The sequence below is a fragment of the Schistocerca piceifrons genome, chromosome X (genome assembly GCF_021461385.2).
Source record: "Schistocerca piceifrons isolate TAMUIC-IGC-003096 chromosome X, iqSchPice1.1, whole genome shotgun sequence".
NCBI lineage: Eukaryota > Metazoa > Arthropoda > Insecta > Orthoptera > Acrididae > Schistocerca > Schistocerca piceifrons.
In genome coordinates this window covers 690,006,026-690,027,366 of record NC_060149.1, presented here as the reverse complement: position 1 = coordinate 690,027,366, position 21,341 = coordinate 690,006,026, and the positions used below count along the sequence as shown (strand labels likewise).

The 21,341-nt window shown below is 43.8% G+C and overlaps 1 protein-coding gene across 1 annotated transcript in view; it reads right to left on the bottom strand.

Moving 5' to 3' along the window:
* LOC124723222 (apoptotic protease-activating factor 1) overlaps nt 1–21,341 on the bottom strand; it is a 282,007-nt gene that overhangs the window by 118,186 nt on the left and 142,480 nt on the right. Inside the window, exon 11 of the mRNA XM_047248407.1 lies at nt 18,378–18,498. Coding sequence (XP_047104363.1) covers nt 18,378–18,498 — 121 coding nt within the window. The remainder of the gene's footprint in view (nt 1–18,377; nt 18,499–21,341) is intronic.

Sequence of the window (21,341 nt, the reverse complement as noted above, 5' to 3'; positions counted from 1 at the left end):
CAGCAGCTTGTCATTCCAGCAGAAACACTTGCTCATAATAATCCTTGACCTATTTGTACTGTAAGACCTTAAAGAGATGAACAATCATCTGGGAGGAGAGACTTTCATGTAACTAAGAGGAAATGACAACACATCTACTGTCCCGTTGTGTTTAACCCATATCTGTAATAAATTAAAGGATTCATACCACTGTTGACAAATTACACCTTGGGGTGCCAGATTTGAAGATGATCTGCTGGGCAGTTTGAAACTAGTAATCAATAATAAGAGAAATAGTGATCCAGATTGTATGTGGTCATTAAATCATAAAGTAAGAATTCTTCAGTAGCCGCCAAAAATCATTTCTGTTGGCCAGACATCCAAGATGTGCACAGAAAAGTGCTTTCATTGACAGGAAAGGAGAAGAAGGGACATACACAATAAGGTAGAGCAATTCCTCTTGAGACAGCAGGTAGATACATTATGACCTTTGCACCATGATAACCAGTATTACAATAGATCTAAATTATGCATTTGTTCAGCTTCTGTCAGTGGCCACTCTTTGGTACTTCTGTTCAAGTCTAGTAATAATACCTGTTAGTTTACAATATATTATAATTTCTGAGAGTACCCATCATCAGTCAATGAAAATTCAGAATCAAGTAATAGTCACAATTACATGTGCAACACTTCCAAATTTCAGTAAAGCAGTGGACACACATAATCACATGTTTCTGTGAAAAGCTGATTTCATCATGAGTATTGGCATACTTCCTTTGCTGATTATGATGGGTATATTCAGTATGTAATGCTGATATAAAAAAAGATGATTTAGGTGTAATATCCCATCAGCAAGGTAATTAGAGATGGCTACGGGATGGAAATTAGTGATTTAATGAAACTATGGAAAAACCATATCTGGATGGGCAGATGCACTTAGTAAATAGCTTTTGGACACACTAGCACACTAACAGTGAAAAATGTCTATTTTACTGCAGAGACCAATATCCATGAACCACACAGGACACAAGGAAAAAATCATTACAAAGAATGTATATTCTGCACTGTGAATGGGGAACAACATAGGACTATCACGAAATGCTGCAAACACATCATTCACAGCCAACAGGAGCATCAAATATAAGCAGCAGTCAAATGAAAATGATACAGATGGAAAAAAAGAGTTATTTAACTGTTTATTATGACCCAAATGTTGCCAAGGTTGTTCTGACAACACAGCAGAAGTTTTGCTGGGAAGCTCTTACACATCCTCCTTACAATCCAGATCTCTTCCCATGTGATTTCCATATTTTTGAAGCCCTGAAGGAAATTCATGGCCATTAATTTGCCTCGGACAACGAGGTGTACGCCTGGGTACAATTTTGATTGCACAGGCAACTGCAAAAGGGCACTGACCATGTTGTCTCTCAGAGGGATAAATGTATTAGGCTGGTGCATAAGTTCGCAGTGTTTCTGTTTTGCATGTTGTTATTCCAGCTGCCATGGATTTATTTATTGATTGTCATTTTTCACTGTAGTTCATTGTTGATATTTGAGTTTACATATTGTCATTTTGACATTTGGAGATAGTGAGTGCAGTTGTGGATGCTAGAAAATGGAATGGCAAGAGGAGAAATCAAAACATTTCCGACATACTCTTCTGTTTGAGTTCAATCTGGGGGCGACAGCAGGGGATGCAGCCAGAAACATTTGTGCCATGTGTGAGGATAATGTGACTGGACAGATGATGGCAAGAGAATGGATTTCTTGTTTTAAGAAGGATCATTTTGAAATTAATGACTCACCACATTCAGGAAGAGCTTCAGGTTTTGATGAAGATAATTTAAATGCATTAATCCACAGTGATCTATGCCTTTGTACTCAATAACTGGCAGACCTGATGAACTATGAACATTCCACCATTATGTGATATTTGCATGCAGTGAGGAAGGTTAAAAAATTGAGTGTATGAGTACTGCATGCTCTAAGCCAAAATCAAAAAAAATCAGCAGGTAGTCATTTGTGCTCGTCAGCATTTGGCTCATGAACTACGCTGACCATTCCTATCCTTTATTGCTATTAGTGATGGGAAATGGTGTCTTTATGCTAATATAAGGAAAAGGAAGGAATGGTTCAGCCCAAACAAAGCAGCAACTCACCATACAAAATCTGTGCACATAATGTTATGCATCTATTGGAACAGCAATCATGTGGAGTATTACAAATTGCTTCTGCAAGGTGTAACCATCACTGCTGACATTTATTGTCAACCACTGAGATGTCTTGCAGGCACAGTCCAAAAACAATGAGCAGGAAGACTGCATGAAGTGATGCTACTCCACGATAATGCCCGCCCACATTCTGCTATGCTGACAAAAAACACTACACATGAGTTGGGTTGGGAAGTCATTCTGCATACACCTTATTCATTTGACACAATAAACAGTTTTCTTACTTTTTTCCACTTGTCTCATTTTGATGGACTGTCCCTCATCAAAAAGCGCTCAGTGTAATAAACAAAAAAGTTTGCATCTGGAAGGTATAGGGAAACTCCCTGGAAGTGTGAAAGTAATTAGGGAAGAATTATTGTAGAATATGTAGCTGGTTAGCTTCATGTAAGAACACAACTTGGCAGTATAGAGTTGGATGAAAATCAGCTGATCCTGCTGCTTATTTTGAACTCTACAATGCTGAGCTGTAGGTAATGCGATAATATGGTTTTTAAGCTTGAAAGAAACTGATTCCTGGATGTTGTGTGCATTCAATTGTTTCTGGAAATATGAATTTAAATGCCTGACACTTGTCAAAAGAAACGGTGAAGACCACAGCACCAGACATTTCATATGCAGCTCATGAGCCAGTGGGTAACAATTTAATTTATAATACAATAAGCAAAACATCGTAATTATGCACATAAAAGTGGCAAAGGCAGGGAGCCACCAAATTAACAGAGCCCAATGAACATAATTACAGAATATTTATCCTTTAACACTCAGTGTAATGGTACATGATATGTCAAAGCAAATTTCGCCAGTCATAACACAACTGCTTTGCTACTATTTATGAGTAGTTTGTCGTGCTTCTACATCTACATCTACATCTACATTGATACTCCGCAAGCCACCCAACGGTGTGTGGCGGAGGGCACTTTACGTGCCACTGTCATTACCTCCCTTTCCTGTTCCAGTCGCGTATGGTTCGCGGGAAGAACGACTGTCTGAAAGCCTCCGTGCGCGCTCTAATCTCTCTAATTTTACATTCGTGATCTCCTCGGGAGGTATAAGTAGGGGAAAGCAATATATTCGATACCTCATCCAGAAACGCACCCTCTCGAAACCTGGCGAGCAATCTACACCGCGATGCAGAGCGCCTCTCTTGCAGAGTCTGCCACTTGAGTTTATTAAACATCTCCGTAACGCTATCACGCTTACCAAATAACCCTGTGACGAAACGCGCCGCTCTTCTTTGGATCTTCTCTATCTCCTCTGTCAGACTGATCTGGTACGGATCCCACACTGATGAGCAATACTCAAGTATAGGTCAAACGAGTGTTTTGTAAGCCACCTCCTTTGTTGATGGACTACATTTTCTAAGCACTCTCCCAATGAATCTCAACCTGGTACCCGCCTTACCAACAATTAATTTTATATGATCATTACACTTCAAATCGTTCCGCACGCATACTCCCAGATATTTTACAGAAGTAACTGCTACCAGTGTTTGTTCCGCTATCATATAATCATACAATAAAGGATCCTTCTTTCTATGTATTCGCAATACATTACATTTGTCTATGTTAAGGGTCAGTTGCCACTCCCTGCACCAAGTGCCTATCCGCTGCAGATCTTCCTGCATTTCGCTACAATTTTCTAATGCTGCAACTTCTCTGTATACTACAGCATCATCCGCGAAAAGCCGCATGGAACTTCCGACACTATCTACTAAGTCATTTATATATATTGTGAAAAGCAATGGTCCCATAACACTCCCCTGTGGCACGCCAGAGGTTACTTTAACGTCTGTAGACGTCTCTCCATTGATAACAACATGCTGTGTTCTGTTTGCTAAAAACTCTTCAATCCAGCCACACAGCTGGTCTGATATTCCGTAGGCTCGTACTTTGTTTATCAGGCGACAGTGCGGAACTGTATCGAACGCCTTCCGGAAGTCAAGAAAAATAGCATCTACCTGGGAGCCTGTATCTAATATTTTCTGGGTCTCATGAACAAATAAGGCGAGTTGGGTCTCACACGATCGCTGTTTCCGGAATCCATGTTGATTCCTACATAGTAGATTCTGGGTTTCCAGAAATGACATGATACGCGAGCAAAAAACATGTTCTAAAATTCTACAAGAGATCGACGTAAGAGATATAGGTCTATAGTTTTGCGCATCTGCTCGATGACCCTTCTTGAAGACTGGGACTATCTGTGCTCTTTTCCAATCATTTGGAACCCTCCGTTCCTCTAGAGACTTGCGGTACACGGCTGTTAGAAGGGGGGCAAGTTCTTTCGCGTACTCTGTGTAGAATCGAATTGGTATCCCGTCAGGTCCAGTGGACTTTCCTCTATTGAGTGATTCCAGTTGCTTTTCTATTCCTTGGACACTTATTTCGATGTCAGCCATTTTTTCGTTTGCACAAGGATTTAGAGAAGGAACTGCAGTGTGGTCTTCCTCTGTGAAACAGCTTTGGAAAAAGGTGTTTAGTATTTCAGCTTTACGCGTGTCATCCTCTGTTTCAATGCCATCATCATCCCATAGTGTCTGGATATGCTGTTTCGAGCCACTTACTGATTTAACGTAAGACCAGAACTTCCTAGGATTTTCTGTCAAGTCGGTACATAGAATTTTACTTTCGAATTCAATGAACGCTTCATGCATAGCCCTCCTTACGCTAACTTTGACATCGTTTAGCTTCTGTTTGTCTGAGAGGTTTTGGCTGCATTTAAACTTGGAGTGGAGCTCTCTTTGCTTTCGCAGTAGTTTCCTAACTTTGTTGTTGTACCACGGTGGGTTTTTCCCGTCCTTCACAGTTTTACTCGGCACGTACCTGTCTAAAACGCATTTTACGATTGCCTTGAACTTTTTCCATAAACACTCAACATTGTCAGTGTCGGAACAGAAATTTTCGTTTTGATCTGTTAGGTAGTCTGAAATCTGCCTTCTATTACTCTTGCTAAACAGATAAACCTTCCTCCCTTTTTTTATATTCCTATTAACTTCCATATTCAGGGATGCTGCAACGGCCTTATGATCACTGATTCCCTGTTCTGTACATACAGAGTCGAAAAGTTCGGGTCTGTTTGTTATCAGTAGGTCCAAGATGTTATCTCCACGAGTCGGTTCTCTGTTTAATTGCTCGAGGTAATTTTCGGATAGTGCACTCAGTATAATGTCACTCGATGCTCTGTCCCTACCACCCGTCCTAAACATCTGAGTGTCCCAGTCTATATCTGGTAAATTGAAATCTCCACCTAAGACTATAACATGCTGAGAAAATTTATGTGAAATGTATTCCAAATTTTCTCTCAGTTGTTCTGCCACTAATGCTGCTGAGTCGGGAGGTCGGTAAAAGGAGCCAATTATTAACCTAGTTCGGTTGTTTAGTGTAAAATCCACCCATAATAATTCACAGGAACTATCCACTTCTACTTCACTACAGGATAAACTACTACTAACAGCGACGAACACTCCACCACCGGTTGCATGCAATCTATCCTTTCTAAACACCGTCTGTACCTTTGTAAAAATTTCGGCAGAATTTATCTCTGGTTTAAGCCAGCTTTCTGTACCTATAACGATTTCAGCTTCGGTGCTTTCTATCAGCGCTTGAAGATCCGGTACTTTACCAACGCAGCTTCGACAGTTGACAATTACAATACCGATTGCTGCTTGGTCCCCGCATGTCCTGACTTTGCCCCGCACCCGTTGAGGCTGTTGCCCTTTCTGTACTTGCCCATGGCCATCTAACCTAAAAAACCGCCCAGCCCACGCCACACAACCCCTGCTACCCGTGTAGCCGCTTGTTGCGTGTAGTTGACTCCTGACCTATCCAGCGGAACCCGAAACCCCACCACCCTATGGCGCAAGTCGAGGAATCTGCAGCCCATACGGTCGCAGAACCGTCTCAGCCTCTGATTCAGACCCTCCACTCGGCTCTGTACCAAAGGTCCGCAGTCAGTCCTGTCGACGATGCTGCAGATGGTGAGCTCTGCTTTCATCCCGCTAGCGAGACTGGCAGTCTTCACCAAATCAGATAGCCGCCGGAAGCCAGAGAGCATTTCCTCCGATCCATAGCGACACACATCATTGGTGCCGACATGAGCGACCACCTGCAGATGGGTGCACCCTGTACCCTTCATGGCATCCGGAAGGACCCTTTCCACATCTGGAATGACTCCCCCCGGTATGCACACGGAGTGCACATTGGTTTTCTTCCCCTCTCTTGCTGCCATTTCCCTAAGGGGCCCCATTACGCGCCTGACGTTGGAGCTCCCAACTACCAGTAAGCCCACCCTCTGCAACTGCCCGGATCTTGCAGACTGAGGGGCAACCTCTGGAACAGGACAAGCAGCCATGTCAGGCCGAAGATCAGTATCAGCCTGAGACAGAGCCTGAAACCGGTTCGTCAGACAAACTGGAGAGGCTTTCCGTTCTGCCCTCCGGAATGTCTTTCGCCCCCTGCCACACCTTGAAACGACCTCCCGCTCTACCACAGGTGAGGGATCAGCCTCAATGCGGGCAGTATCCCGGGCAACCACAGTCGTATTCCGATCAGGGGATGCGTGGGACGAGCTGGCCATCCCCGACAAACCCCCATCTGGACCCCCACAGTGATGCCCATTGGCAACAGCCTCAAGCTGTGTGACCGAAGCCAACACTGCCTGAAGCTGGGAGCGAAGGGATGCCAACTCAGCCTGCATCCGAACACAGCAGTTGCAGTCCCTATCCATGCTAAAAACTGTTTTGCAAAGAATGTCTGAACTAATCTACAGAGAGCGCAAACAAATCAACAAAATTTAAACGGTTATTAAAATACAAGATTGCCTAGTAAATGCAGTAATGCTGCTACTTGCGCACTGCTGACACTGCTCGGCGGCGGAAGGAGACTAAGCGAAATTACACTATTCAGGTACTAAAACGCGATGCTACACTCTCAAATACTATAATACGCCCGAAATTTATGAATTAAACAATGCAAGTACCAAAAACACGCAAAGAAATTAAGAATTAAACTATGTAACAAATGAGTGAGCTAGGAGTATACGACTTGCTGCTCAGCTGCTTATCCAACGGCGGCAGGGAGCACACTGACTGTGACCAACCGACACTGGCCGTTCAAAACAAAAACAGTAGACAAACGACTACGCGAATTTACACTATTCAGGTACTAAAACGCGATGCTACAACTCTCAAATACTATAATACGCCTGAAATTTATGAATTAAACAATGCAAGTACCAAAAACACGCAAAGAAATTAAGAATTAAACTATGTAACAAACGAGTGAGCTAGGAGTATACGACTTGCTGCTCAGCTGCTTATCCAACGGCGGCAGGGAGCACACTGACTGTGACCAACCGACACTGGCCGTTCAAAACAAAAACAGTAGACAAACGACTACGTGAATTTACACTATTCAGGTACTAAAACGCGATGCTACACTCTCAAATACTATAATACGCCCGAAATTTATGAATTAAACAATGCAAGTACCAAAAACACGGAAAGAAATTAAGAATTAAACTATGTAACAAACGAGTGAGCTAGGAGTATATGACTTGCTGCTCAGCTGCTTATCCAACGGCGGCAGGGAGTATCTCCTGAAAGAAGAGTAGGTTTCTACTGACAATAAAGTTCTTACTAATATTGAAAGTAGAGTATTTAGCTTATCTGCATATTTTAAGGCACATTATCATTCTCTCTTCATTATGATTTTTAAAAGTGCCTCTACGTATGAAATGTAAACTTTTTACTATGATCTATCCTTTACAGCCATTTGAAGTTCGAAGTTCTATAACCACCCAATCATTGCTTGGAAATGCCTGTAACTGATTTCACATGTTGTCTGATCCCCACAACATGGTATACATAATTAATGTGCACATTCTGTAAGGTTTCATGAATACTGCATAGCCACCAGAAAGATCACGGGAGGCGCACATCGGCACGGCGCGTCACTGACAGTAGTTGCCGCAAGTAAAGTCCTGTCCAACAGAGGGCACGCGAGAATTCAGCCGCGCCCTCTGCCACCGGAAAAACAACAACTCAGGCAGCACAGGCCGTGCCCAGTCAGTTTTACATTGGGCATGCCTAGCAGACAGTTCCCGGTCTACACTATGTGAAGTGCGATGGACAACGTCAATCGTGTTAATACACAATTGGCAACGAGTAGGGTCGTTCTTTTGTGTGTTGTGTCATTGTTCCGGTTTCGCAGATTATCCCCGGCATGGAGGATTTAGTGCAGGTTTTGGTTGAGCAGCAGACGGAGCTCATGGCAACATTGAAACAAGCGCTTCCGGCGTTGCTATCCACACCGTCTGCTCCAGCGCCGTTCCCTCCTCCCTTTCCCCCGTATGACAAGATGGTGGAGGATTGGGACGCATATGAACATCGCCTTCAGCAGCATTTCCAGGTATTTCATGTTGCCAATGCAGAGGTATGATGTGCTCTTTTCTTGTCTTGGATATCTTCCTCGCTGTATCAAGTTTTCCGGCAGCTAGCGCCATTGCAGGAACCCTCGTCCTTGTCTTTTGACGCATTTTATTCATTACTGTCTTCATATTATCGCCATTGCACACATGTTGTGGCAGCTAGGGTCGAGCTCTATCAATGCAAGACAAGCCCCATCAGTCATACCAGGTATAGGCAGCTACCCTGGACAGTCTTAGTCGCAAGTGTCATTTTGTCACATGAGAGTGGTATGCCCACGTTATGGTGCGCGACATCATTGTTCGTTCGGTCCCTGATAGGGAGGTCCAGCAACGGGCCCTGCAGTTGGAAGACCCTTCCCTTGAGGAAGTCCTGTCCATTGCTCAATCGTATGAAGTCTCTCACACCGCGGGTCAACAGTTGGAAGCGTGGTGTGACGTCGCGGCGGTTCAGGACAGTGCAGCCGCGTCCAATGCGTCCGGGGTGGACGACGTGCGCGCGGTACAATCCGGCCATTACGGCCGCTCCCGCATGGCACGTAGACAGAGTTCTGGCCACCGGCCCCTGTTACCATCCTGTGCATCGTGCTATATACATCATGATCGGTCAGAGTGCCCCCAGCATTGAGCTGTTTGTCGCAAATGTAATAAAAAGGACACAATAAAAAAGTTTGCCGCTCAGCTTCAAAAGAATCGAAGGAAGCAGGTACAGAGGACATGGATGTTGACATTCAGGAAGTTTCATTGGGCCAGGCTCCCGACGCATCGGCACGCAAACTCTTTATCGAGGTGTCGGTTCGGTCGCGCCGATTACAACTGCAAGTAGATACGGGCGCGGCAGTTTCCTTGTTGAATGCACAAACTTACTCCGACTTTGGGTCACCCCCGTTGGCGCCAGTTTACCGGCGTCTCCGCGGTTATGGTAAACAGTTCATTCCCCTACTGGGTCAATTCACTACTGACGTTACTTACAAATCAGTCACTCGGCCTCTTACTTTTATTGTTGTCAGTGATGCGAGCTCCACTAACCTTTTTGGATTGGATGCCTTTCAAGCTTTCGGTTTTTCTATCGCAGACACCATACAGTTGGTCTCCGAAGACGTTCCCTATCAATCATTGGAATCTTTGACCTCTGACTTTAAGGATATCTTTGAGGAGGGCCTGGGGCGTGTTTCAGACTTTGAAGCTCACTTAACGTTGAAGGCGTCGGCTCGCCCGCATTTTCTACGTGTGAGGCAGATCCCCTTGGCTCTCCACTCTCAGGTAAAAGCAGAGCTAGACTGGCTGACAGCCCTCGGGGTCGTTCTTCCCATTTCTTCTAGTGAGTGAGCTTCGCCTCTCGTTATTGTCAGGAAACCCTCTGGGAAAATTACGTCTTTGTGGCGATTTCAAGGTCTCTATTAATTCCCAATTGATAGTGGACACCTATCCCTTGCCTTGTTCTGATGAATTGTTCTCTGACGTGGCGGGAGGCCAAAAATTTTCGAAAATTGAGCTTTCAAAGGCTTATCATCAGATACCACTTGATGAGGACTCCAAATGGCTGGCGGTTGTCAACACCTCGTTTGGCCTTTACCAATACCAGTGGTTGGCCTTTGGAATGTCCAGTGCCCCGGCGGTATTTCAGTGTTATCTTGAGCACATCACGTTGACAATCCCTCATTGTATTAATTACCTGGATGATATAATTGTCACAGGCCGCAGCACGAAGGGCAACTTGCACAACCTTCGAACGCTCTTTCTCAAATTCAGGTCCATGGGCCTGCGTTGCAACCTGCATAAGTCGAACTTCTTCCAATCGTCCATTGAGTATGTGTGCTACACCATCTCTTGGCACAACGTCCAGCCACTAGGAAGTTTGGTCCTAGATATTTTTGACCTACCGCGGCCTGCTTCACTGAAGGAGTTACAAGCATTTTTAAGCAAGATTGCCTATTACCACCGGTTCATTCCCCGGGCTTCCACCATAGCCCGCCCCCTGTACTGCCTTCTGCGCAAGGGTGTTCCTTTTGATTGGTCGCCTGAATGCGAGCACGCGTTCACCTCGTTGAAGCACCTCCTCACGTCAGCACCTTTTTTGGTTACTTTTGATCCCAATAAGCAGTGGGTCCTGGCTACAGATGCTTCGCAGTATGGGGTGGGGGCGGTCCTGGCCCATCGCAACGCGGATGGCTCCGAGCAACCTCTGGCGTTTGCGTCTAAAACGCTTAGTCCCGCGCAGGCCCATTAATCCCAGGTGGAAAAAGAGGCTTTGGCCATTGTCTACGCTGTTACCAAGTTTCACCCTTTCTTGTATGGCACAAAGTTTCTGTTAATCACTGACCATAAGCCATTAATATCGTTATTTGGCCCTGCCTCTCAGATTCCAGATAGGGTGGCCCACAGACTGCAGCGCTGGGCCTTGTTTCTCTCTAAGTACCATTATGACATTCATTTTCGCCCTACCAGACAGCATGCCAACGCCGACGCTCTTTCCCGTCTTCCGGTGGGCCTGGATCCTAAGTTAGATTGGGAGGAGATTATGTGTTTTCATTTGGATGTGGAGTCCCGCCAAGCGGTTGATGGCTTCCTGATCACTAGTTCTAGAGTCGCCAGGGAAATGGCAGCTGACTCGGTTCTCCGGCAAGTAGTTCGCCTTGTTCAGGATGGGTGGTCGTCCCGACCTCCAGGCCGGGCCTTGGACCCTCTTTGTACTTATTTTGTTCTACGAGACCGGCTCTCAGACTTGGAAGGAGTTTTTCTTCTGTTCCCAGTGTGCCAGCCAACAGGTGTCTCCCAGGTCAGCGTTCTCTTCATGGCCGCCTGCAACCCAGGCATGGGAACGTGTTCACATAGATTTTGCGGGCGCATTTCTCAATGGCTTTTGGCTCATTGTCATTGATGCTTATTCCCGATTCCCATATGTGGTTCACTGCTCCTCAACCACTTTAGAAGTTGCAATCCAGGCACTAGCAAAAATCTTTTCTGTCAAAGGTCTGCCAGTCACCCTGGTATCAGACAATGGACCTCAGTTTATTTCGCAGACCTTCCAGGATTTTTGTAGGCGCTTCAGTATTCAGCACGTTTGCTATCCCCCCTTTCATCCACAATCGAATGGCGAAGCCAAGCACATGGTGCGCACATTTAAGACGCAGATGAAAAAGTATGTGCACGAATTTCCTGTGGAGGAGGCGTTGACATTTTACCTGACGGCATACCGGACCACACCGATGGGAGATCACAGCCCTGCAGAGCCCCTCCACGGGTGCCAACCTAGGACTCTGCTGCACCTCCTCCGGCCTGGTCCTCACCAGTCTTCGCAAAATGGCGTACCCGACTTTCCACCGGGTATGTTGGTCTGGGCACGTGGGTTTGGTCGCAATCCACGTTGGATACCAGCGGTGGTCCTGTGCCGCAATGCCCGCCGGCTCTATACCTTGCAGGCGGGGGACCGAGACGTACGTCGTAACCAAAATCAGCTATGTCCACATTTGGGCACCCACCCTCCGACCCCTCAGGCGCCAGCTTCCCCATTGCCGGCACCCGTGTTGTTTTCTCAGGAGACGCTACTGCCCCTCCCACCTGTGACTCCGCCACACTGCGATGGTTCTCAGCCTTGGCGGCCTCCAGTAGCTCCAGCACCGGCATCGCCATCGTTAGAGATGCCCCGATGAGAGCCGGCCCCCCTTGCAGGCCCGGTTTCTCAGGAGGCTGGTTCACCTGTGGTCGTGCTTCCCCATCGTCCCCGCCACTGGGTCTTGCCTCTCCCGAGGTGGAACGGGATCCGGAGTTCGACAGCTTGTCGCTCGTTATGTCCCGGGCTCTGGTGGTGGGACGACGGGGGCCTCTTCGTGTGGGTCACTTCCAACCGTATTCAAAGGTTCCGGCTCGAAGGTTGGCAGATCCCCTCCCCCCCCCCCCCCACTCCAGCATTCCAATGGACGTGGAGGTCATCGCTACTACATGACGCTCCACCTTCCGAGGCAGTGGATCACAGTGGCTTCACTCCCCAAAGGAGGAGGAGTGCAGTAGCCACAAGAAAGATCGCGGGAGGACACACGAGAATGCGGCCGCGCCCTCTGCCGGCAGAACAACAACAACTCAGGCAGCACGGGCCGTGCCCAGTCAGTTTTACATCGGGCATGCCTAGCAGACAGTTCCCGGCCTACACTATGTAAAAGTGCGACGGACAACGTGAATCGTGTTACTACAAGTATTGTGTGATTTTAGGTTTTCCCACCATAAGAAAATTTGCAATATTTCTCAGGTACTCAGCAGGGTGTCATCATCCAGAAGGTGTGATATTTCAGCAAGATGACATCTTGCCATCTTCAGGCATTCCTGATAACTTATTTTTGTTTGGTGCTACCTTTATATGGCAGCAGCTCCAGAACTTCCGACTTGGCCAAGAAGACCTCATGGTGAGCTTCAACATGGTATCTCTCTTTCTGAGAGTGCCTCTAAGAGTCTCCCTAAGCCTTATACAAGAAGAGTTAGGGCTGGAACTAATGAAACTGTTTGAATTCATGCTTATGTCAATCTACTTTCTACAAACAAATGGATGGAGTAGTGATGAGTTTCCCACTATCACGAGTGATGGCCAATACATAGGAGGCATTTTAAGAACAAGCCATAGAATCAGCAGTCTACAAGCCCTTGTGCTTTTTTTGTTATGTAGATGATATGTTCATAATCTGTCCACATGGATGACATCACCTACAATGCTTCATGCAACACCTTAATTTGCTGCACAAACATCAAACTCACAATGGACATAAAAGAAAATAATGACCTTCCATTTCTGGATGTACTATCAAGCAAAGACCAAATGACACACTAGAACACAACATCTTCTATAAAATCATGCAAAAGATTTGTACTTGCATCCCTCTAGCTGTCATGCTCCTTCAAAATGAGAAGGTGCCCTAAACACATTAGAGCATGTATAATCTTGGACCATGGCAGTCTAGTGGCCAAATTGCAGCATCTCCGGGGCACGTTCTGAACAAATGGTTACAGCAACTGCCAGATAAAACATGCCGTAAGGTCAAAGAAGTCGAGACCACAACCTGCTGAGGACAAAGAGAACAATCTTGTGATGGTATTTATCCCATATATTGTGAAAACTTCATCAAACATTGAAAGAATATTCCAGAAACATAATGTCAAGTGTGTGTTCAGTCCACTTGCCAAGATGAAGCCTTGCTGGGATCAGTGAAGGACGATTTAGAATTCCAGAAATTGCAAGTCTACTGCATCCCTTGCAAGTGTGGGAAATTTTATGTAGACCAGACCATCTGGATGGTACAGGACAGATGCACTGAGTATAAATGCCACACAGACAACAAACAGCTGACAAAGTCTGCAGTGGCAGAGCACTGCATCTCCCAGAGCACACCTCACATTAAGAAGGCACCAAGTTGTTGCAACAGTACAACACTTTTTGGAATTGTATTCTAAAAGTGGCTGTAGAGATGTGACTACATGATGAACTAATAAATAAATACAGCAGCTTTCAATTAAGCAGGGCCTTGAGCATAGTCAAAGCACACCAGCAATCTGCATGGAAATCTGCTCCCATCATGGCAGTTAAAGAAGACAACATGCATTGTCACCATATCGGCAGAGACCTGCATCCAGAACTGGACACAGCGCATCTGAGAACATTGGACGGATCTCCAATGTTGCACTTCCCACACCACCACACCAGGTCCGAGCCCAGAGCCAGTTGGCAGGAGGCTGCAGGCATAGGGATTGGAGGTACAAAGGAGGGGCCCAGCAGAAAACAGTCAGTCATAAGGAAAGCCTGAAGGTGGTAAGAAGTCAGAAGTTGGCTTGCCGAAATATCACATCTGCTGGATGAATACCCCACAAATATTAAAAAATTTCACAAGTATTCTTGATATGATGAATCACCAGTATCCTCAAGAACTGCGTGTCAGTTACATACAAATAACAATTGCTAATTTTGGTTGCATATGGTAAAATTGCTGTAGACTAATATGAAACTTGTGCATTACATTTTTTTCTTAATGGGTCATATATATTTCTACTTCATCTAAAGTATTGCTCTACATTACTGCTCTCCAGCCCAGTCTCTTATTGCCATTAGAGGAAGTATTTGTGTCTGGGTGGTTATATTTTTACCATCAGGACAGTTGTTTTTTGAGAGGTCTTCATCAGATAATCTAAACATGTATTGTTCTGCAGGGAGATGTGAACTGATTGTAATGTCAGGGCTGTGTAATTTCAGTACAGTTCTGAGCTGCATATTAATTTACAAGTAGCACACAGAATAATACAAGGCTTGCAAAACCTACTCATTTTCTAAGAGTCATGATGGGCACTTTCCACCATCAGTGAGAAGGATGCCCAGAGCTGGACAGCTGTGATAGGCTTTTAAATCTCAGCCAGTATTTCCAGAGACTGGGCCAACAACATATGATGTAGTGTGTTCTTATTTAGCCACTGAGACTTTCTTGCAAACACAAGCAGGATTTTGTCTTGATAAATACCAGTTATGAATGTTCCTTATGACAAAATCCTGAAGACAGCATTACATCTATTTTCTGCACAGTATGTGTTTATTTTGGAGATCTAGCAGTGAGTTTATTAGCAGAATGGCGCACACCGCAGAACTCACGGACTTCGAATGTGTTCAGGTGATTTGAGTGTCACTTGTGTCATACGCATGTACGCAAGATTTCCACACTCCTAAACATCCCTAGGTCCACTGTTTCTGATATGGTAGTGAAGTGGAAAGGCAGACCTCGTCTGTTGATGGACAGAGACCGCCGACAGTTGAAGAGGGTCGTAATGTGTAATGGGCAGACATCTATCCAGACCATCACACAGGAATTCCAAACTGCGTCAGGATCCTCTGCAAGTTCTATGATAGTTAGGTAGGAGATGAGAAAACTTGAATTTCATGGTTGAGTGGCTGCTCATAAGCCACACATCACATTGGTAAATGCCAAATGATGCCTCACTTGGTGTAAGAAGCGTAAACATTGGACGATTGAACAGTGGAAAAACGTTGTGGGGAGTGACAAATCATGGTGCACAGTGCGGCGATCTGATGGCAGGGTGTGAGAATGGCGAATGCCTGGTGAACATCATCTGCCAGTGTGTGTAGTGCCAACAGTGAAATTTGGAGGCGGTGGTGTTATGGTGTGGTCATGTTTTTCACGGAGGGGGCTAGCACCTATTGTTGTTTTGCATGGCACTATCATAGCACAGGCCTACACTGATCTCTTAAACACCTTCTTGCTTCCCACCACTGAAGAGCAATTCAGGGATCACGATTACATCTTTCAACATGATGAAGTGCCTGTTCATACTGCACGGCCTGTGGTGGAGTGGTTACATGACAATAACATCCTAGTAATGCACTGGCCGACGCAGAGTCCTGACCTGAATCCTATAGAACATCTTTGTGATGTTTTGGAATGCTGACTTCATGCCACGCCTCACCGACTGAGATCGATACCTCTTCTCAGTGCTGCAATCCCTGAAGAATGGGCTGCAATTCCCCAAGAAACCTTCCAGCACCTGACTGAATGTACACTGTCACCAAGGCTAAGGGTGGGCCAAGAGCATATTAAATTCTAGCATTACTGATGGAGGGCAACACGAACTTGTAAGTCATTTTCAGCCAGGTGTCCAGATACTTTTGATCACATAGTGTACTTCCACAAACCCTAAAGGCACAGGAACTCAAAATAACTATCTAGATGGAGTATTCTCGTCCAAAACAAATGTAACATTAGGCTTCAATTGAAGTCAGGGCTGTCCTTTATAAAGATGTCATCTCTCGTGAGAACTGTTGTGATATCCACAACCATTTTCAGAAATCAGCAGTTTGCACTGCACCTAGAAGCTCTCAATAAACGTAAGCAATTACAAAGTAATGTACATCATTGGACAAATCCCTCCTGCAATGTTTGGTTTGAAGAGAGCAGCATATGATGAATCATATGTGTCTACACATTATTCTAATATTGCAGCATCACCATTCTGAGTAAATATAAAGTGGAACAATCATTTTAAGTATTTAGAGGAAAAGGTAAGCCTTTCTTGTGACAACTGGCACCTCCAGCTACACAGGATCAAATGCACAGTCATGTTAATGACATATGAAGTTATCTGTACTGCTATATGAGCAGTTTACAGGTAGAGGTTATGTCATAGCTTAAAACATCTTTATAAATGTTCGGAGAAATATAAAAGATAAATACCACATGATAGACCATCAACAGCCTGCAGTTCATTCACAGGATTCCCAGCACAGCTTCTCAACACAGGAAGTAGCTTACATGACACTCATGTGAGTTACTCCGAAAAAATGCTTGTCTGATAGTTGTTCTAGGTTAGACTGACTGAAGGACTTACAAAAGTTTAAAGAAAGAGATGTACAATTTGTGATAAATTTGTTCAGTTAATGAGAAGGTGTTACAGTGATCTTTAACAAATTCCAACAGCATAGTCTAAAAAAGGGAGGTATTCAGGCTCCTGCTTATAAAAAGTGTACTGCTGCCTTCACTGTAAGTATTATCACCAACCATGAAAAACGAAACTTTATTTACTCTTCAGCTTTCATAGTCCTGTAGCATATAATACTACAGTATGTTGATAATTGTTACTTTGGGGCTGTTGAATCACAACTGAATAAAACGCATTTTTTCTGGCATACATGTTTCGGCTATATTCTTTGCAAGGTATCTTCAGTGGAAGATTTCATAAATGTTGATCTACAGGTTGTGTTCTTGTCCCTTTGTTACAATTGTTCTTCTTCTGATAACTGCCATTTGAAATTTTGTTTTCACATTTCACAGCACTAGGAAATGAACACACATTTTGGTTCTCTGTCTTAACCCCCTGCTTAGCCAGCCGACATCATCATGATGTAATGGAGGTAATTTAGTATATGGTGCTCCTTACATTCTATGGAGCAACATAAGTAATGTTGGTTGAATCCTCGGCTGATCTGAGATGCACCAGATGTAGTACCCTGTTATGAATAGTTATGGCCTCTAGAGAAAAACATTTACAGCATTCCTTCCAAGCCTCATTGAAATCTGTTGATACAGAATCAGGACACCACATTGAGTACCTACACAATATCAAATATAGAAATCTGAAAAACATTGTGGTAGCTAAGAAAATTCTTATGAAGCTAAGTTTGAACACACAACAATACTGGGCCATATCTGTATAGATAATCAATCATTTAAAATGCAAAATGTAATCAGTATTAGAATGAAAAATAACAGTTACATTAGTGACAATAGGTATATACTCAATAGTGCCTGGAGGAGGCACTTGATGCACAGAGATCACGCCAGAGACTGCGTATTTGTTAACTTTCTGAAGTGATTTGTTAACTTTCTGAAATGTATGGTGATCATGCAAATGTATCTTTATTATTTGGTTGTGAGAGCTGCACCAATTTTTTATAAATTCCAGGTCATGTGCATGATGTCACAATGCTTTCAACCTTGTAAGACTGCAGGGAACAAAATGGAGAATTCAGATGCCCTTTTGGAATTACTGGCCCCTGACAAAGACAATAAAGGCAGATAATGGAAGGCTGAGGAATTAAGAAAATCAGGAACACTTTAATACAATATGAGGTTATGAAATGAACAAATGAGGCTCTTCAGTGACAGGTGATAGCTTATCTGAGGAGTTCTTCATACTACAAAGTAGTCGGATAGTTTATTTACAGCAAACAGAACAAAGAAGTATTCTCTGCAACATGGTACTTACATTTATAGATCCATCATAACAACCAACAATAATCTTATTTTCACTATGTGTAAAACAGGCAGTTACAGCTTCGCCTTCTACTGGAAGACTTTGTGTGTCTGAAGAGAAATCTTGGTTAAGGCTGTAAAAGTAAAAGCAAAGTTCTAGTCAACATTTTCATTTTTAACTAATATTTAACATAAAATATGTCTTTAGATATTATCAATCAACAAGTTCCATGCTGCTCTATTTCCATATACAATCACAACCTCACTGCTCTCACTTCAGGTTTCTAACTTAAGGACTGAGATACACATAATAGATTTTTACTCTCAAATAACACCCACAGAATTGTTTATACTAGGGTGAATTTTCACTGACAGTTACTTGTGAGTACTTTCTGTATGTGTCTGAGAGTCTTGCAAGGGCTTATGTTGGAAACATTTATACACAAGAGGGTGAGAAAATCTGCTGGAGCCGAGAGATCACTTTCCGTGGGGATTTTTCAGTCATAGTTCTGCGAGTGAAGGAAGAGATTGCAATGGAATAAAATCGGGCTGCAATTGCACTTTTAATACTTTTGATGGCTGTCAGAAAAAGTAAACAGCACTGGCATCAGATAAGAGAGTGGATAAGGTGATGGGATGACTTTGGAGCATGCAAGAATCTCATTGCAGAGCTAGTGATAAATTAAGATGTCTGTAAGTACATCTGGATAACTTTATATCAGCTCTGCTAAGACTTCTATATCATATATTGTTATATTTGCAGTTTAAATTAAGTTCTTGTCAATGTTAGTTTTGCTGTCACTGAAAAACTCAAGTGCTTAATTTTTAAGATCTTTGTCACTGGTGGTAGATATTAAGAGGGCTGTATTGCGTTTGGGGTTAGTAATAATTAAATAATATGCCACCTTCGGTCAAAATTTTGATTTCAATGAAGGTCCAACATGTTTCAGATTCATAGCCACTGATTGTTAGTGTTGTTTTTCGAGCACAGACGAGAATGTGTTTGCACATGTAGGTGTCATCTCGACACTCTCTCTCTGAGGTGTCTGAATGTCTGTGGAGAAATGACAGCCCATTCTTTCTCAAGCAGTGAAACCAGAGAAAGTAGTGAAATTGGATTCTCGTGTCTGTAGCAAAGTTGATATTCTAACTCATCCAAAAGGTGTCTGCCTCCATAGCTGAGTGGTCTGAATGGCGGAATGCCACGGAAGGGGTCTGAGTTCGATTCTTGGCTGGGTCAAAGTTTTCTCGGTTCATTGACTGGGTGTTGTGTTATCTTCACCATAATTTCATTCTCATCAACATGAAAGTCGCCAACGTGCTGTCAACTAAACATACTTGCACCAGGTGACCAATCTACTTGATGGGAGGCCCTAGTCACATGCACATTTCATCCCAAAGGTGTTCTATTGGGTTCAGGTCGGGACTCTAGACAAGCCAGTCCATTTCAGGAACATTACTGTACACAAACCATTCTCTTACAGATGCCGTTTCATGACTGATACAAACACTCATCATCTCTGAACTGTTCCTCTACTGTACACAGTACACATTGTGTGAGTGTCTTCATATCCTCGCGAATTTGGGATTTTCTGAGGTGCAATAAGTGGACCACATCTAACCATGAAAAAGGCCCCCCATACCATAACACCAACTCCTCCATACTTCACTGTTGGCCTGACACATGATGGCAGGTAACATTCTACAGGTATTTGCCAAACCCAAACAATTCCATCAGAATACCACAGAGTATAGCGTTACTCATCACTCCAAATGACTTGTTCCCCATATCTTCTAACCAGAGGCATTGTTCTTTACACTACCTCAAGTGTGGCTTAGTGTTGACTACAGAAATGAGCGACTTATGAGGAGCTCCTCGACCATTGTAACCCTTTCTTTTTAACTCCCTGCACACAGTCACTGTGCTAGTTGGACTACTGGTTGCATTTTGGGGCTCACGAGTGATTCCCTCCATGATTTCATGCAATTTTTTACAACAGCCCTCTGCAATGCTTAATGGTTCCTGTCCACCAGTAGATAAGGTCTGCTTGGTCTTGGTTAGCTGTAATTGTTTCTTTGCATTTCCACTTCATAATCACTTCACCAACAGTCGACTTGGGCACCCTTAGAATGGCTGAAATTTTTCTGGTGGATTTGTTACTCAGGTGGCATCCGATGACTAGACTGTGCTTGAAATCACTGAACTCTCCTGACCAAACAATTCTGCTATTACTGCTTCGCTACTCGCAATACAATACTTCCTATCTCCTTTCATACTGGTGTGTCTATATCTTTTGACATGTGGTGGTCAATTCTGTATGACATAGAGGTGTCGAAATACATCTGGTCAGCGTACACCCTACTGTCTTTACCACTTCTTCCAAAGTTGCACATATACGAAGCTCTCGCTAAGTTAACTGATTAATATTGAAATATGAGCTAATTTAGTTAATATTACATTTTAGACTAGTGTATTTACTTCTTCTCTAGGCTATCTATTGAAGGTTTCGCTTTCCTGACCATATTTAAATAGAAAACGAATTATTTTGTAAAGGATGGTAGTCGCTAGTTTTGTTTACATTTTTTAGGCATAAATTTTGCATGAGTGTAGATTTTCGTTTTTGACTAGAGTTATCACTTCAAAGTCAAATTAACCATGTGTGACAAATGTGGTAGTTGTCATAGAAATTTGAAAGAGGGGGGTATTCTGTGTAGACTGTAACTTATGGTTTCATTTGGGCGAATGTAGTGGGGAGGAAATGAGGGTAGAAAATGAGGCTCTTCCACAGCAGTGTAGGTTTTGTAGAAAGGACAGAAAAATAGCTGAACAGGAGGCAAAAAATTGTGCCCTTAAGGCTGAATTAGATAACGTGAACTTGGAATTATGTTGGTTAAGGGAGGACAAGGAGACTGGGAATGGGTAAAGGTAGCAAGCAAAGGGCAAAAAAGGGAAACACTTGAAAAACTCCAGAAATTC